Below are 18,065 nucleotides of genomic sequence, written 5' to 3'. Positions count from 1 at the left end.
TGGAAGACTGCTGTAAAATAACCATCTATATTTTGGGGTCGCATCAATTCAGGTTGGTAAATAGCCAAACTGATCATAATGCTTCATCAGGAATCGATTCAGGTTAGCTCAAATCAATGTTTAGATGAGCTGAATTGAATCAGATCGGTATTCAACCGACCTGACCTAGAAATAGACTTTAATCAATATCATTCTCAAATAATTCTTTCTGATATTACCACGTGCCAGAGACGGCTTTATGATGATCTCAGCCTTTCGATGAGATCAGCTTTATGATGGTCTCAGCCTTCCAATGAGGTCGACTTTATGATGATCTCCACAGTCGAGCTTTACATCTATATTATTATCAATCCAAGAACTCCTGAGTCCCGAGGACATCAGCTGAGATAGCATGACCCCTACAACAGCAAGCATGAAGAGGCCCCAATGCCATTTTTTATGGGTACGATTCTCAGTCATTAGTTAAAAGAAAGTTAATAAATGGAAACCATGAAATATATACTGGTGATTTTGAAAGCTCGAGACTCTAAAACAAAGAAACAAATATTAAAGAATGAAATATTTCATAAAAATCTGACAGAGTCCTATTTCTCAGCATTCAGCACCCGAAGATTCATGAATATGCTAAGTGCACAAAGGTACCATCTTTTTCTTTAATGAATGAAGGTTCTGTCATTAATTACTACAGAAAAGGGTAACTGCGAATATAAATGAAACAAATATTGCTTCACCGGGAAAAGAAATGTAGATTATCAGATACAAGCTTGATAAACTAATTTTAAGGGCTTTGAGAGGCATTCAGTGAAGTCTGCTACCAGTTACCGTTGCAACATGCTGCAATGGATTGTGGTGTTGTACAAAGAATTCTGAGTTATCTACTGCAGCTTGATACACATACTTGATAAACATTCGTGGGATTAAATTATCCCTACTTAAAGATTACCATGCCAACACAGCATAGATCTTGATCTCCTTTGAAAAAAGCTGAAATTCCACAGGCACTGGTAAAGAAACGTGTAATCAGAAACCTCTCTTTAAGCCTGATCTATGAAGTCAAACTTGGAATTACTCTCTTGGAAAGGATGGTCCCTCAATCTGTCCTGTTTTGTCATATGCTAATCAAGAACAAAGCTATGAGTCCTTCACATTGCTATCTTGGATCTTAAAGTATAAAGAAAATGATATCGGATAGCCATGAGATTACATCTCCGAGTGCCAACTGACTCATTAATTAATGTGAATTCAAGTGATTGTGCATTGAGTTCTTCATGAATGGGCTCTTCATTGGAATATAATTGTTCAACTGAAGCTGAGCAGCCAGCCCTACATTTTCCATTCAAAAATAAGAAGATTGATCATGAAGCACATTCAAATGAGCAAGTATTCTAGCAGCCAATGCTTTAGTACTACCACTTCTTCTTTGAGTTATGTCCACTAAAGGCATCTGTGCTGAAGCACCATACATCCGCTTGTACTCCTCCAAGCGGAAAATCCTCTCTAAAACATGCAAGGCCTTCTCTTGCAGCTCGCTTGATTGGGAGCTCAGCAGCTTTATAATCGGCGCAATGCCATTCATCTCAGAAAGCACCTTGCTGCCACTCTGCAGTCTTTCAGCTTCTATGAGTGTTGACAGTGCCCTTAAAGCAGCATCACTTGCACTGGGATCTGGCTCTCCAAGCATGCGAACAAGTGGTCTTACAGCATCTGCTTCCAAAAGACAAAATGATCCCTCCACCGAACAGACACCCATGTGCACACAGCAACCTATTTCAGGTGGGGCAGAACAGCACAAGAAGCCCCCACGTCGTTCTACCGGCCTGCTCAGTCCAATTGAACTCTCTGAAAACTGAGCCAGTGAAATAGCTGCACGTCGTTTTGTCAAAGCAGTGCCAGATCCCAACAACCGGACAAGCAATGGGATCACACCAGCCTCAGCTGCTCTCTTCTGGCATTCTAGATTGGAAGATATGGTAAAACGGCATAAAGCTCCAACAGCATTTTCTATTAGCTGACTCTTAAAAGGCCCGCTCAGCTTCCCATCAGGAAGATATCTGACAATGATTGGAAGTGCCTCGGCATCGAGAAGCCACTGAGTAATTTGGGTATAGCCTGTAGGAAGATTAGACATGATGCCCAATGCAGCAGCCACTTCTTCATCATTCTTGGAAGTTCTTATAATTGACAGCAAAGTTTCCAGGCACCCCTGACCTACATGCTCTGCTGATATGTTGTCATCTCCACCTTCCATCAAGCAATGCAATAACTTCACAGCATTCGCCCTTACTATAAGATCACTGTTTTCACAGTGTGGAATTAATACTTGGATTGCAGAGAACTGTAAGATAACATAGAAAAAAGAAATCAGGGCACAAAACAAATCAATACAAAATATACAATGCAAAAACTAAATTAGCTAAGAACAACATTTTTGATCATCTGGAGGAAACAAGGAATCTACAAAATTAGTGGAGAAAAGGAGAGATTAGCTAAATGCAAATAAAAGCTGTAGGAATGTTTAAAGAATCAGTCAGATCAGTACTTGACTGACTTTGTTACATGTCCACATCTAAGATGCTGATAAGTACATATTAATTCCCATACTAGAGCAAAAGAATAGCTCCAATTCCAAATGCTTACCTGTCTTAGCTTTGCTCTCATGTCTCCTGCTAACTGTAGCTGGCACAAGGCATAAAATGTTTGTAGAATGCTTTGTTGTATATTTGGTCCTGTCAAGATAATCAAAGAAAAAAGCCAGGAGATCTCATCATCAGATTCCAAAAAACCCAGGGTTTCATCAGGCCCCAAGTGTCTTGCTGATATTGCAATGTTCATAATGGTGGCTGCCACCTGCTCCCGCAGAGAGGGGGATGATGTGGTATGGAGATGTAGGAGGTCAAGAAGTGGACGTACTGCTCTTGCCCGAATCATCTGCAGACCATTCTGATGAAAGCTTGAGAGCTTCTGAAGGGCTTTAACAGCCATTGTCTTGGTATGCACATCACCATGTGACACCAACTGAAGAAGTGGCTCCAGTGCTCCATCTTCAAACAAGGTGGCTTTACTGTGATCCGTTAACTCCATTTCAGCTAAAGTTTTCACCATGTTGTTCTTCACATCATCTGATCCTGAAGATCTAAATCTCTGAGTATTTGCAAATGGTGAAGCATTCATGCCACTCGAAACTATATTTGTAATGTTGATCAAATGGTCCTAAAATCTCATTATTTGAAACTAAAATCATATGTAATAAAAAAGAGAGAAGAAGATATCAAATTCACCAGATTTTGCTAGGTACTATTGTTTGAAAGTTGCATGAGTAACTTTATATGGTGTGATAAGACATCGCTGAATCTATATTCAGGTTCAAAAATGTAGCTCAGGACAAACATCCCTGAAAAGTATCTTTTAATAAATAAGCCAACCATAAATACCATATATGGCTAATTATCCCTTTCACATCTGAAACATAAGCCCAAAACTACATCTAACGATATTCTGTCTGTAACAGAAATCACCAGAGAACAATATAGACCTCTAATATACTGAAACACTAATATTTGCATATCAAAGCCATTACCCAGGAAAATTCGTTACTTCAAAATATTAACAAAATAGTGCATCATTGAGACGAGGTGGCGTTTCTGAAGATAAACTTTATTTGCAATACAAGTCAAAAGCAACCATGACAAGAACTTGATGTATATGTTGAGTTCATATCTGAATGAACCAAATCGTCATAGTTAGCAGGGGCTTAGGAAATTAGATGAGATAACGGAAAAACGGGTGGAAAAAGTACAGAGTAACAGAGATAAACAAAGGATAAAGTTTAAGTGAATGACAATGCACAATGTAATTTGATGCAATTGAGCAGAAGGGAAGCAACAGTGAAGAAGTTTATTTAGTAGAAAACAAAAAGAGAGGATCTGTAGAAAAAATAAATCCAACAAAAATTCTGTCAATTATCAGTCTTCTCTCAAACATTTTCAACAAGAAAGACTTTGTAAAAAGAAAATAGAGAGAGAAAGAGAAATCCTTTACAATTTAGTTCTTGCGGCAAAGATTTAAGCTCGACAAAATCTTAGAAATGGTGGTAGATATAAAATTTACAAAGTTCTGAGGCTTAGACGATCTTAAAACCTAACTCAAATAAATTTTTGAACATTTCCTACATGAACTAGATGCAAAATTATAGTTTTAGGGGCAACACCAGTTAGTAGAGTAGGTTGGCATCCGACCTCCCAAGGCTTGCCCTTCAGGCATTCAGGGCTGAAATCCTGGGTATTGCTTAAAAATTTAAAAAGTTTCAGGGACTGGTACACTGTCAAGCTCCACAAAACCTAATGATAACCTTTCCATAATGCACAATTAAGTAGTTGGACTTTCTAGATCCTTCAGAACCAGAATTCAAATTGGGTGACTTTAGGCACATTAGAAAGATTTAAATAATTATCAGTGGTCATAAGGTTGTCTTTCAAATATATTTTTCATTGCTTGGGAGTAGGAAGTATATCACCTACTGTCTTGTTTAAGTCAGAATGGTCACCGTTGATTCAGAGATTCATGCTTGTGCCATTGGCATCTATTCTGTGTCCACCCACTATCGACTTGATGTTGAACTTCAAAACCCTAGACTTTGAAAGACGAAGAAAAACATAAGAAAAATATTGGCTTAAGAACTTGCAATTTTTCTGCTCCTTACCCGCAAGTGAGATGATCATCCGCCTGTACAATCTTTACTGTGCTGTTGCAAAATTTTTCCCATAGTCCTTAACCACTTTGCATGTTAGTTAACAGTTCAATCTGTTTCAACAGAATCACACTGCTCCATGAATACTTTAACACAGGAAACACAGAAATGAATATGTCTTGTTTTCTTGAAATAGAATCGAAATAACACTAAAAGAAAGTCATGTCACCTTAGTACAATCCTCCTATGCACTGCTTTATCAGTGATCAAATTGCAGTTTCTTTGTCAAAAAGTGTAATCATGATCTCCTTTTCCTCAATTGGTCCAATAAACAAATTTTCTGGAAGATTATATAGAAAATGAAGAGTTTATCTGGTCGTGGCTGTTGTAGATTCTTCATCACAAAGATGAACAGAAAGGTCTTGGACATACAAGAACAGCAAGATCTGGTGAAGAGATTCGCAATATGAAAATAAAGCCAAGCATGCTCTCCATTATAATAAAATGGAGCTCCTCAACTTCTTCCCATAATTGCCCACAAGTAACATATCAGTTGCAATTGCTCCTTTAGCTTTTTCTTCAGAGCATCTTTTGGTCAATGATGTCCAGCTTTTGCTCATGGTTCCCACCATATAATTTTGAGAATTATCCATGAAGATCCCTCTAGAATGCAGGGCAGCAAGGATGGAAGCAAAACTTTTAGCAGTCACCGAAAGTTTTGATCCAAGAGGTTCCATGAAGTAGGTAAAAGGATTCTATGCTTCCAATGCAGTTTTGTCATCTGGTATTTATTTTCTCATGTGGTATTTTCTAGATGGAATATATAAATATGTTCAGTATCAGGCGGACCTACAGAGACTATTTGGAAATTTAAATTGGAATTTAAAAGGATTCTATGAGATTGAGATCCAAAATCTTGACCCTTGAAGAACGCTCTGTGGTAAGGAGTAGCTAAATCGGAAGATAGGAAATTTAAAACTGCACCTCTAAGAAACATATGGAAATTATATAAAAATTAAATGAGGAAGCACCAGCTAATGTTTGCTACGTCTTAAGATTGTCGAGAAATATGATTTAATTATTGAAGTAATATGTTTACATTCAAGCATCTCGGCATTTCCTATGTTGCTGTTGAACTTTGGCATGTGCAAGGTTCGGGTTGGACCAGAGTAATTTTAAACCGATCCAACTTAAATCAGTTTCCTACAATTAAAACTGAAACAGAACTGACCATATGTGAAACCGGTTCAAACTGACCCAAAAAATTTGGTTTGGTTTGGGTTTTTGATATGGACGCAGTCAAGAATAAGAGAAATACAGAGAATAACAGAGAAGAAAAGGGAGAAGCACAGAAGAAAAGAATCACAGAGAAAGGAAAGTATTAGTCATCAAGATTGTTCCCGAATGAGTGTACAACTACTAATCAATCTATTTATACATCCAAGAGAACCCAGTACACGTGTACAATTAGTTACAACAACTAACAGCCTACAACTAATTCTCCTCACTCTATCTTGGCTCAACTACTCTCTTCCAATGGCTCTCAACTACTCTCTTCCAACGGTTACTTATTACTAACTCTTCTCATATCAGTTTTTGTGTTGCTTTCAACATTCTATGAGAGAAACAAAACTAATGTAGTCTATTTAGAAGGACAAAAGAGTTTTCAACAGACCTTACAACCTATTTAATAGCAACAGCAGAGTAAAGTATCATGTTTGAAGGTTACTTTTAAAGCAAGATATGACAAAGCACCTGAATGGAGACGCTCCAATAATGGTTTAAAATAGTTCGCCCTTGCCATCTGCACAACATTCTCATCAAGAAAGGAAAGATTCTCCAAAAGCTCTTTTGCATTGCTGGCAGCTTGGTTGTTATCACTGTTAGATGTTGTCACCAGAAGAAGAATACAGCCCTGTACCTTCCCGATATAGCTGCGAACATTGTTATTTTTTGAGAGTTCCAACAGCAAAGCCACTGCCAGTTTACATTCCTCGACACGCCGTGCAAGAGATTTCACAATAGATTCGATGGCATTATCTACTTCAGCAATCTTTTCCTGCAACAAACTATCTTCAAACTAATTCTAGTTCGCATTAAAATAAGAAAAACCTACCGCCTTGGTAAACATAAATTGCAACAAGATTCCAACACATTACCATTTCTATTATCAGACATTGATATGTATCAAGTTTGGAACCAAAAGAGTACCTTATGGTCATCATTATCCTTCACCAATAGGCGAAGAATAGACAAAGCACGATTCCTCATCATCGAATTGCTTCGTCGAAGAAGTCCAACAAGAATGGGCAGGTAATTCTCCAGTATGAGGCACTCCCTATTCGATTCCTTTTCCTCGCAGAGCTCCTGCAGCTGGCTCAGACTCTCGAGCACCTCCTTCTCATCACCTGAGCCGAGTGTGGACTTGATCGAAGAAATAATTATAATGGTGTTCCTCTCCTTCCACTCCTCAATAGACTTCCTCAGAGTAATGTTAGGCCGGAGAACCTCTGTGTTCAATGGAATCATAGTCAGGGGACAATTGGTGTTCCCATCGGCGAACCACTTCTCAATCGCGCTCCTCTCGAAGGTCTGCCCGGAAGAAGTCTCCACAGGGTCCTCCATCACATCCCGAGTGATGGGGCAATAGAAAGACTGGAGCGGCTCCAATGGCTGGCTCCCCAAAGAATTCCTTTTGCTATAGTACTTGACCTCCTTCTCTTTAAAGGACAAGGCGGCATCGGCCCTCCCGAGAAGAGCTATAATTTGATCCATCTGGATGGCCTCGGCGATGTCCTTCCTCAGCTTGGCCTCGGCGACCTCGTTCTTGAACTCATCGAACTCCTTCTTGATCTCCGACCGGTCGTTCGAGATCCCGACCGCCCCGGCGATGAGGGACAAGAGGCTGTTGGCATAAGACCGGTCGGAATTCCTCTCCTGGACGGCGGTCTCGATCTTGTCAATTATCTCCTCCTCGGCGACGGCGGCGCGGAACTCGGCCCTCCCCATGGCTTCGATCAGCTGGCGGACATCGTCGGCGACGGTGGAGGAGAGTTCGAGGGAGGCGAGGGGGAGAAGGCTGAGGGCGCGGCTGATCTCCTTGGTGGTGGACTGGAGGCGGTGGACGACGCGGCGGCAGTTGAGGAGGAGGTAAAACCTGCTGCGCTGGCAGCAGTCTTGGGTGAGAGTTTTGGCGGCCTTGACCTCGCGGGCGAGGATGTCGATGACGGCGGCGAAGGCGGCGGAGGGTTCGGGACGGGAGCGAGAAGACCTGGCCATTTCGTGGAGGAGGGGGACCATGCGTTCCAGGTAGGAGGAGAGCTCGGCGAAGCTCTGGCGCTCGAAGAGGACGTCGCGGGCGGCGTGGATGGTCTCGAAGATGGCCTCCACGATCCGGGAGATAAGCTCCGAGGCCGGTACTATGGACGCGTTCGCGATCGCCGCCATCGCCGATTCTTGCCTAGACTAGGCAAATTATTATCCTCTTATTCTTCGTTTTTATGACCATAAAAATAAGACGATGGAGGCGAGGGGAGTGGAGGGCGTGACAGTTTCTCTTTTCTTCTTTAGTTCTTCTTCTCTACTTGGTAATTGTTGCAGTGTTCGTTTTTTTGGCGTTGGGATCGGAACGGCTGGGTACGGAAAGGGCAAGCTGAGGTAGCGGGTGGTAGCGCGGGAGGGGGGAGGACGGCGGCTCGGAAAGAGTCCAGGAAGTCCATCAAACACGGTAGTATGATTGACCAGGACCACAGTCACAACACGTTGTCGCCAGCAGTTACATCCGAACTCGGTCAAAAAAAAAAAAAATTACATTATCAAACGTCATGGATTGCTCCACCGCGTAAAATTTTAATGAGCTGGCGCATCTGGGTTCTGCTGGTTAATGAGCTGGCATGCCAAGCTTCCCTCCGTAGACTGTGGCATTGAAATTGAATGTCCTTTTGAGCACCGGCCATGTCAGAAGGAGGTATTAATGAGCTGGCAGGCTTCAGTATATCATCAATCATTGTGTAAAGACTACCATAAAGAGATGGAGAGCTATAAAATCAAGCAGCCTTATATACCATATTTGGTATGTTGTTATTGATAGCCATCCATGTTTTTTTAGTGATGGCAATTAACTGTTGTACAGTATTTTATGTTACAAACTGCTGAGGATCTGGAGTCATATGGATCATCTTTGTGTCAAGTAAGGTTGCCTTATGAAGTATTTTTTCTGATACTAACTATGACCTATGGGAGATTTTTTCTTTTTATCCTTTGTATGTAGGATATCTAAGATATGCTGAGAATTGGGCTAATATTGGTTGAGATGAAAGATTGAAAACCTAAAAACTTCAATATTTTAAGATCATAAGATGGTCCCAACCTCTCATTTGATTCAGTTGATAATCATGTACTAGCAGCCCTGGTTTCAATATTAACCTTAATTCATGATTCCACTGAGTTCTCTGAAAAAATCCAACTCCATTTGAACAAGAAATTATCAAGTTCCCAACTTTACTAAGAAAGGTGTTGAAGAGATTGGTGATGAACCTCCAAAAATAGATAGGCAATGTTTCATTAAAAAGGGAAGAAGAAAAAACAATTTCATCAAAGATACTCTAATCTTTAATGAATCACATGAAAAACCTAAGCACAGTCCCCCATCGAGCGTGTTTTGGAATGTGGCGGCCCTTCAATGCAAATTAAAGGGCCTGTCACAGTGAAACTTAAAACAATTTGCGTCAAGCAGTGGTGAAACCAAAAAACTACTTTCAAGAAAAAGGGTTAGCTTGCTTGTAATCTTTGTATTCCAAATTGTGACAAGTGTTGCGGTCAATGACTCGTAGCTCGGATGGATAGAATGGATCGGTTCTTTACATTCGTCTGCACGAAGTATTATCCACTCCGACCGGCCCATGGCATGGGAACTCATGATTTTGTTCCTTAAAAAGCACCTCACTGAGGAGACAGCAGGCCTCAATTCTATATAAGTCAGAGTCCTTCTTGACTCACAACCGATGTGGAATTAAAGGTATCATCCTCCTATAATAATAACCTCCCAGTCAAGGAAAAATCTAACTTATATAGGATCGAAGTCTTATCTTTCCTCAGCAAGATGTCTTTTAAAAGATAAAACCGTGAGGCCCCATCCCATAGGTTAGCCGAAGCGAACAATATATTATATAGACAAAAGCAGAGAACCGACCCATCTCATCTATTCGAGCTATGAGCCCTGGACCACAATATTGATACCCACCATGGGGCATGCCTCCTGCCCATACACACAGAATCTCCCTTGACTGAGGGGCTACTATTGTGGAAGGATAGTCTCTTTAGCCCCATATTAATTATGAGTCAAAAGAGACTTTGGCTTATATGAGATTGAGGCCATCTCCCCCTAGTGAGGCACTTTTTGAAAAAATAAAATCGTGAGGCCCCATACTATGAGTTGGCTAAAGCAGACAATATCTTACGCACACGAGCATAAAGATCAAGCCATCCGATCCATCCGAACCCTTAACCACAACATTGGCATCATATATATGAGAAATACCTTCTGCCCTTGCACACAGAGTCCTTGATTGGGGGGGCTACTATTGTTGAAAGACGGCTCCTTTAATCTTATATCGATTGTGAGTCAAGAGGAACTCTGACTTATATGGAATCGAAACTTTCTCTCTCCCAGTAAGACGTCTTTTAAAAAATAAAATCATGAGGCCCATGCATAGAATCCCCTTTGATTGGGGGTGCTGCTGTTGTGGGTGAACGACCTCTTTAGCCCCACATTGCTTGTGAGTCAAGGGAGACTCTGACTTATATGGGATCGAGACCATTTCTTCAACAATGAGGCACCTTTTAAAGAGTAAAATCGTGAGATCCTGTGCCATGAACCAGCTAAAGCAGACAATACCTCATGCGCGTGAATACTGAGACCGAGCCATCCAACACATTCGAACCCTTAACCGCAACATTGGCACCAATAATGGGGCCTGCCTCCTATCCATGCACATAGCCTCCTTGACTGAGGGGCTACTATTAGGGGAGGATGGCACTTTTAATCCCACATTAGTTGTAAATCAAGAGAGATTCGAACTTATATGAAATTGAAGCTTTTTCTTTCCTAAAAGTCAAAATCATGAGCTCCGTGCCATGGGCTAGCCGCAGAAGACAATACCTCACATGGATGAGTGCAGAAAATTGATCCATCCCATCTATCCGAGCCATGAGCTTTTGACCACAACATTGGTGTCCATCATGAGACCCGCCTCCTGTCCATGCACATAGAGTCCCCCTTGACTAGAAGGGGCTACTGTTGTGAGAGGACGATCTCTTTAGTTCTACATTGATTGTGAATCAAGAGAGACTCTGACTTATATAGGATCAAAACCATCTCTCTCAGTGAGGTGCCTTTTAAAGGATAAAACTGTGAAGCCTCATGCCATGGCCAACCAAAGCAAACAATGCCTCATGTGCATGAGCACAGAGTTGAGCCATCCAAATCATCCGAGCCATTCGAGCCATTGATTGTAACATTGACGCCAATCATGGGGCCCACCTTCCACCCACGCACATAGAGTCTCTCTAGATTGAGGAGCTACTATTGTGGGAAGATGACACCTTTAGTCCCACATCAATTGTGAGTCAAAAGGAACTCTAACTTACATAAAATCGAGATCTTTTCTTTTCTCAGTAAGGTGCTTTTTAAAAGATAAAACCATGAGGCCTCGTGCTATGGGTCGATCGAAGCGGACACTACCTCATGCGGGTGAATATTGAGAATTGACCCATCTCGTCCATCCGAGTCACGAGTCTTTGACCTCGATAATGGCATCCCACGATGGGCGCCAATATTGCGATGAAGAACTTGAATGGTTCAGTCTCTTTTACCTATACATGCGAGGTATTGTCTACTTTGATCTCTCGCATATGAAAATGCCATCTTGGATCTCACAATTTTCTCCTATACAAAAGACACCTCACTGGAAGAAAGAAGATCCGATCCCATACAAACCAAAGTTCCTCTTAACTCATAATTGATGTGGAACTAAAACGCCATCTTTCCACAATAGTAGCCCCCCAATCAAAGAAGACTCTGTGTGTGTTGGTAGAAGGTATTTTTCATAAACGACGTCAATATTGCAATCAAAGACTCGACCAGATTAGATGGCTCAATCTCTATACTTGCTCGCATGAGATATTATCTATTTTAATCGGTCTATGGCACGAAATCTTATGATTTTGCCCTTTAAAAGGCATCTCACTGAAGAAGAGAAAACCTAGACCTCATATAAGCTAGAGTATCCATTGACTCACAATCAATATGGGATTAAAGATGCATCCTCCCACAACAACAAGCAAATAACTTAGGCACATCTGGCTACTTGAAAGGCCTTGCCATTGTATGCAAGGTTATCCAAACCCCAAACCAATTAAATTTAGGCGGACAGAGACTCTTCCACAATGTTTAGATGGATAAGTCATTGGTCAGTTTTGCCTAACTTATAGCTTTCCTATTTGTTTTGTTGAGTTTTAATATTATTTTTGTTTTTCTTTCTTGTTCTCTACTTATTTATTTTCACATCACCTATTGTTTTTGGAATTCTGGCATATGGCACAATCTCCAGGTACTCTAAATGTGTTTAGAGCTATGGATCAGGTTAGGCAAACCTCTACCTTACTTCCTGGAAATGTGTTACAAGTGTGGGCTGTTACCAAGACGGCTGCTGCCTTCCCCACCTTTCTTAGTGCCTTTAGATAGCATACTCCCAAGAAGAGTGCGATATCTAGATGGGATGATGCCCAAGTAAGGGCCACCGCCCACTTCCTCCCTTAGTAGATCAGTTTTTTTTCTTCCTATTTGATTTGGGCCGGCCCACTCCTTAACCCTTTCTAAATATTTATGGATAGGCCTAGCCAAACCTATAACCCTATTATCTAACTAGCTGTACTGACTCAATGTATGAAGCCAATGGAATGTTCAACCCATTCATCCAAACAGATCCTTAGTCATCAAGACCTAAAGCATTTGAAACATGTAATATTTTTTGTTCCAAGCCTTATCCAAATGACTTGGTTCTGATTGGACATGGTTATTTTAAGGTTGATTCGGGATGAAAGGTAAATTAATTTAATCCACTTGCAACCCAATCTCTAGATGTGGAATTGAGTCATAGGTAATGACTGGGTTGTCAGAATTGCATATAAATTGCAGGGAACGATGATAAAGGAACAAGGTGAGCAATGGTTACATGATGCTATCAAACACCTCTTAGTAGAAGTGTCATGTATCTCATTATCTTTGCATGGTTGGATCGTTATCTCACCACTCTGTTTTCATTTCATAATATTAGTGCAGCAGATAGATAAGTCATCATATAGGCCGTGTGATAGAGAATCATGGTTCATGAGGGTGACAGAATGAGATCCAGCATAGTTCCAACGATGGCGCCATTCACTGGCACAATAATGAGATTGTTGGATATCCGGTGGTACACAACTCCATCACAATGTGATCAAGACAAACAGTCCTTATAATAGAATGACATACCACTATGTGTTGAACCGAGATTCATTATGTCGGTATCAAACCCATACCGATCTAAACAGTCCTCATAATAGAACGACATGCTATCTTATGTTGAACCAAGATTCGTTATTTCAGCACCAGATGCATACCATACCATCCAATCCCCCATATCATGGACCAATCTGGTACCAACACGGTATTGTACAGTTTGTACATACCAATACCGACCGGTACAGCAAATCATGTGATGAACTCTTGCTCGCTAAATACACCATGTAAACTTTCGTATTTAAACTCGAAGCAAAATGAAAAGCAATGATGTGATCAGGATTGATTGGGATGCTGCTATATATTCCAAAAAGGGGCATATAATTTAGAATCCACAAAATGAAATGAACATAAAGCCACTTCACATATCTTGATCAAGTCCTTGAAAAGGAAATGTGCCATCAGTAATTTGAAGTTTAGCAATGCATACCCAGTGTGAAGACAAGTCCACCTTTGATGGTTGCTTCCATTACTTCTCCCAATAATCATCTCCTTGCCCTAGTCTTTCTACCCACAGCTATAAAATTGATGAAATTGATGAAACTGAATTACCAATATTCAAACAATAAAAAACAAGCACATAAAAGAAACTGCTCAAATTGCATTATCAATATAAAACAATATAAAACAAACATATAAAAGAAAGGATCTAGGTCTTCAGGTGTGTGCTTCATCAAACACACACAGGCCCACAGACACAAATGGGTGCAGAGAGAGAGAGAGAGAGAGAGAGAGAGAGAGAGAGAGATCCATCTCGTTCTTTTCATCCTGTAAACAGGTGTAGATGATGACCAACAAGAACATCAGCCAGGAGAAGCATGATTAACAGGTAGCTTTGCAAAGTATCAGAATGAAGCTTACATAAGTGACATTGGTTCGGCTCATTGCTTCCTTGGGATTGACCCAAAAAGAGATGAACCGCACCAACATCACATCATGTCTTCTTCTTCTTCTTCTTCTTCTTCTTCTTCTTCTTCTTCTTCTTCTTCTTCTTCTTCGCTCTCAATGCCACAAGCTGCAAAGCATATCATGTCCTTGGAACTCAAAAGGCAAGAGACTAAAATATTGACAAAAAAGAATGAAAGGAATCACACATATCCCAAACTGCCAAACAAATGTAGACAAGAATGGTCAAAGATCATAAACTATCCATCGAGGACAAGGAACGGTCATTAGATTTCTAAGCATATTAGCATAAATCATTCCCAAGATTTCCGGGATCCTAATTTTTTTTATTCCCACCATTAGAATAGAAAAGTATATAATGGAATCGACTTGGTTGTAGCACAGACACGTGTAGAAATTTGAAAGATGGTAGTTTCCTAAACTTATGCAAGGAATCAACAAACACTTCCATGCAAAATGACTGGTGAAAAAAGGGTTGAAGTCTCCTTTTCTGATGAGCTTGAACTTGGATTTACAATAAAACTGGTTGGTGCATTCAGATTCCCTGGAAAGTTACCTGAATGACTAAGATAACCAAATGTATAGCAGGCACTGAGTTTAACATTATTACGGGATGCAGTATCTTAGAGGCACAAGAGCAATGACTAAGAGCAATTACCAAAATAAAATTTCCAAGAAACCTCGAGATGCCCGGACAAGGGTTGGATCCTTTGCATGGAAGAAGGATACACCTTCCTTCGCATAATTCCACTGTTGGACCATGCAATAGCCACTTCAAGATCCACTCAGATGGATGGATGAAGGAGTTCAAAGTGCTTTGAGATTTGAAATTGTGAAAGAAGGTCAATCATTCTTTCCTGCAAAAAATATGACCTGAACCCGAGATGCCGGTGGGTATGAAACATGTATTTGAAAATTTCTTTTTCTGCCCTTCTCTTATTTTATAGATGGGCAAGCCCCAACAATCAATTTAATATTTCAGTATTTGCTGGTCTCATTATCATATCTAAAATCAATCAATTTAATATTTCAGTATTTGCTGGTCTCATTATCATATCTAAAATCAACAACATAGGTTAACCCGTGAAAAACTGCCATCAAGTTTCAAGATTTGTTTTATGCCAGCAACAACTCACCACCATTAACTACAAACATTTGTTTTATGCAAGCAGTGATATAAACAAGATCTACCTTTAATGGATTATGGTAGATATGATTTTTCTTTTTCTTTTGTTTTTTTTGGTACAAATGTTAGATATGATAATAAAATACAGCAACCGCCCACCATTAATATATAGACATAAACACTGTTAAGTCAAGGAGACATATAGAGCAAAGCAGGCCTATAGTGTATGAAGAGCATGACATGATGAAGACCTGCCTTTTTTCATCTACCATAAAGAGTTACGGGATTGGACTTGGTGCATACCAAGTCAATGATCTAATAATTCTAATTATTTATATCATCCTGGCCCACACATGTTACCCAGAAAATCTATATTTTACATATTATATTTGTACTCCATCTTACCATGGAGCACTAGTTTGTTAAATAGGCATCTTCCATACAGTAAGATTCCCTGAAACCTTCTCCCTGCCATTCGGCCTAGTCACCCTTTGCCAGAAACTTTCTTCCTAAAATCCAGCGTTACCTTTCTGGTCATCCTTTATCTTATATTAAGAACTGTGGTCTTAGTTTTATCTTAGACTGCAGTCACAAACCAGAGAAAACCAGCTTGGGAACATAAAACATAATTATCAAGCCTTGTCCCAACTATTTGAGTCAGCTTTGTGAATCCACATTCACCAAGCATTTCAAGTTTTTTTTTTCCATGTCCTTTTCATAGTTTAAGAGAAAAGTTGTGAAGGTAATACTTATCTGTTAAATAAACATCTTCTGTCCAGTAAGATTCCCTGAAAGCTTCTCCCTACCATCCAATCTCCTCACCCTTTTCATCTGAGATTCTTCTCACCATCCAGCCTTCTAACCCATTGCAAGAAAGCTTCTCCCTAACATCCAGCCTTACCTTTCTCCTCATCCTTTATCTTATATTAAGAATTACTTTAATCTTAGTTTTATCTGAGATTGCTGTCACAAGCCAAAAAAAAAAACAGCTTGGACCATAAACATAAAACATAATTATCAAGGTTAATCCCAACTATTTGAGTTAGCTTTGTGAATCCTCATTTACCAAGCATTTCAAGTTTTCTTCCATAGGCTTTTTAATGGTTTTAGAGAGAAGTTGTGAAGGTAATGTTGAAATAAATAATTAGAAATATTAAATGGAAAACTCATTAGATAACCAAGACATTACTTGAGTGATGCACCCACACAAGAGGGATTTTTTTATTTTTTAATGCATGGTCATCATGATTTGCACATCTAAAACACATGGATCAAAGCCCATAGTTTGAGATATTTTTGAACCATTTCTCTTATAAAGAAAATTGTCCACACTATAAGATGTTTGTACAAAACTTCTAAATTCCATGATTTTATTTTTATTGTTTGAAAAGCAATAAAATTTTTGCTACCAAAATGTCTAAAGACATTGCATACATTCTAAGAAAAACAAAAAAAAGGGTTTCGTCATGGATGTTTATTCAGCCTAGTTGATTTTCCTTCTTGGGTTTCTGAAAATGGGAATAGAAAACAAAAGCAATACCAAACACGCCCATAAATAACATTTATTTTTAATTTTTTTCAGAACATATGAACATTTCAAATTTTCTAGGCCATGATTAATTGCATTCCATCTCTCAATTTAGGTGCTTCACATTGAATTTTCCATGCATCTTTACTGCAATCTCCCCTACACAGCAGCAAAACACTTCATAAAGTAGCTTCCTAGTATCACTAACAGGATAATCCAAAATGATCCAAGATGATAAAACATTACATGGAAGATTTGTCACAATCTTTCTCATCTCTCCTACATATCCTCTTGATTCTTTACTATCACAGAATTTGCCATCCCCAGTCATTTTTATGATCTTGACTCTCAAGTAACTAAACATCTTTGATGTCATCTCACACATTAAAATTTTACTTATAGAATTTGGCCCACAGAATTCTTCATCTGAGGCTTTGGATCAAGGGAATGTAATTATCTGATAAGGTGATGAGTGCAAATGAATCCACCTTTTTCTTTGAATTCAGTTAAACTAAAAATTCTTAAAATACAAAAGCCATTCTATAACAAAAGATAAAAAACTTACTAAAATTCCCCACTCAAACAAAAAAAAAGAAATTTACCAAAAGTGTCTAATCATTACTTTTCTAACTATTAACATAAATTTGAATAATTCCCCATGTTCAAATATGGTAAGTGCCAGCAATTGTTTCAACAGAGGTATTATCCTTCTCATATTACAAGGAAAAGAGCCTTTTCATCTCCCTGGGGTTAAGGCCTGCAGAAGACTCAATTTGTGGATTCGGCTCCTATGACTCCACAGCCATTCCGAATTATCTGATCATAGTATTAAAGCATAACAATACTTTAAACTAGGTTAATTAATTTCTGTAATCCATCTTAATGAGTCAAGGAACTTAGTTGCAATTTAGTGTTAACTGTTAGTAGATTTTTGTAACCTAAGAGCAATTTTGAGATGCAAGACTGTACTTCAACAAAAGTAAAAGGGATACATGGATAAGAGGCTGGACTAAGAAAAGATGAATGAAGGAGAACCCCTTTTTCTTTTTACAGTGTACGTTGTTTAAACTTCATTCTTATATTACAAGATAGAAATTGAAACTATAGTTCAATAATGGGAGAGCAATTTGCCAAACAATAACATCAAATAAAGGCAAAAAGTTGACAGAGAATGGTCCAAGTATGAGAAACAAAGTTCACCTAGAGGAAACCAAATCTGAGTATGTCTTTCATAAATCATGATGTCAGCAGAAGTACT

The 18,065-nt window shown here is 39.4% G+C and overlaps 1 protein-coding gene across 2 annotated transcripts; it reads right to left on the bottom strand.

Moving 5' to 3' along the window:
* Positions 1-629: 629 nt before the first annotated feature.
* Positions 630-8,391, bottom strand: LOC105054624 (U-box domain-containing protein 44). 2 transcript variants are annotated; one of them, XM_019854135.3, is made up of 4 exons: positions 6,899-8,391; positions 6,443-6,746; positions 2,638-3,119; positions 630-2,335 (listed from the first exon to the last, which is right to left on the bottom strand). In XM_019854135.3, exons 1-4 carry the CDS (start codon positions 8,132-8,134, stop codon positions 1,337-1,339), a joined length of 3,021 nt encoding a protein of 1,006 aa, XP_019709694.1. In that variant the 5' UTR covers positions 8,135-8,391; the 3' UTR covers positions 630-1,336. The 2 variants fall into 2 exon arrangements, with proteins under 2 accessions (XP_019709694.1, XP_010934488.1); XM_010936186.4 differs by having other exon boundaries at positions 2,638-3,125; positions 6,899-8,390.
* Positions 8,392-18,065: the final 9,674 nt, after the last annotated feature.

The sequence above is a fragment of the Elaeis guineensis genome, chromosome 12 (genome assembly GCF_000442705.2).
Source record: "Elaeis guineensis isolate ETL-2024a chromosome 12, EG11, whole genome shotgun sequence".
Lineage (NCBI taxonomy): Eukaryota > Viridiplantae > Streptophyta > Magnoliopsida > Arecales > Arecaceae > Elaeis > Elaeis guineensis.
Note: the sequence above shows the minus strand (reverse complement) of the source record. Positions and strands in the feature narration are given on the sequence as shown.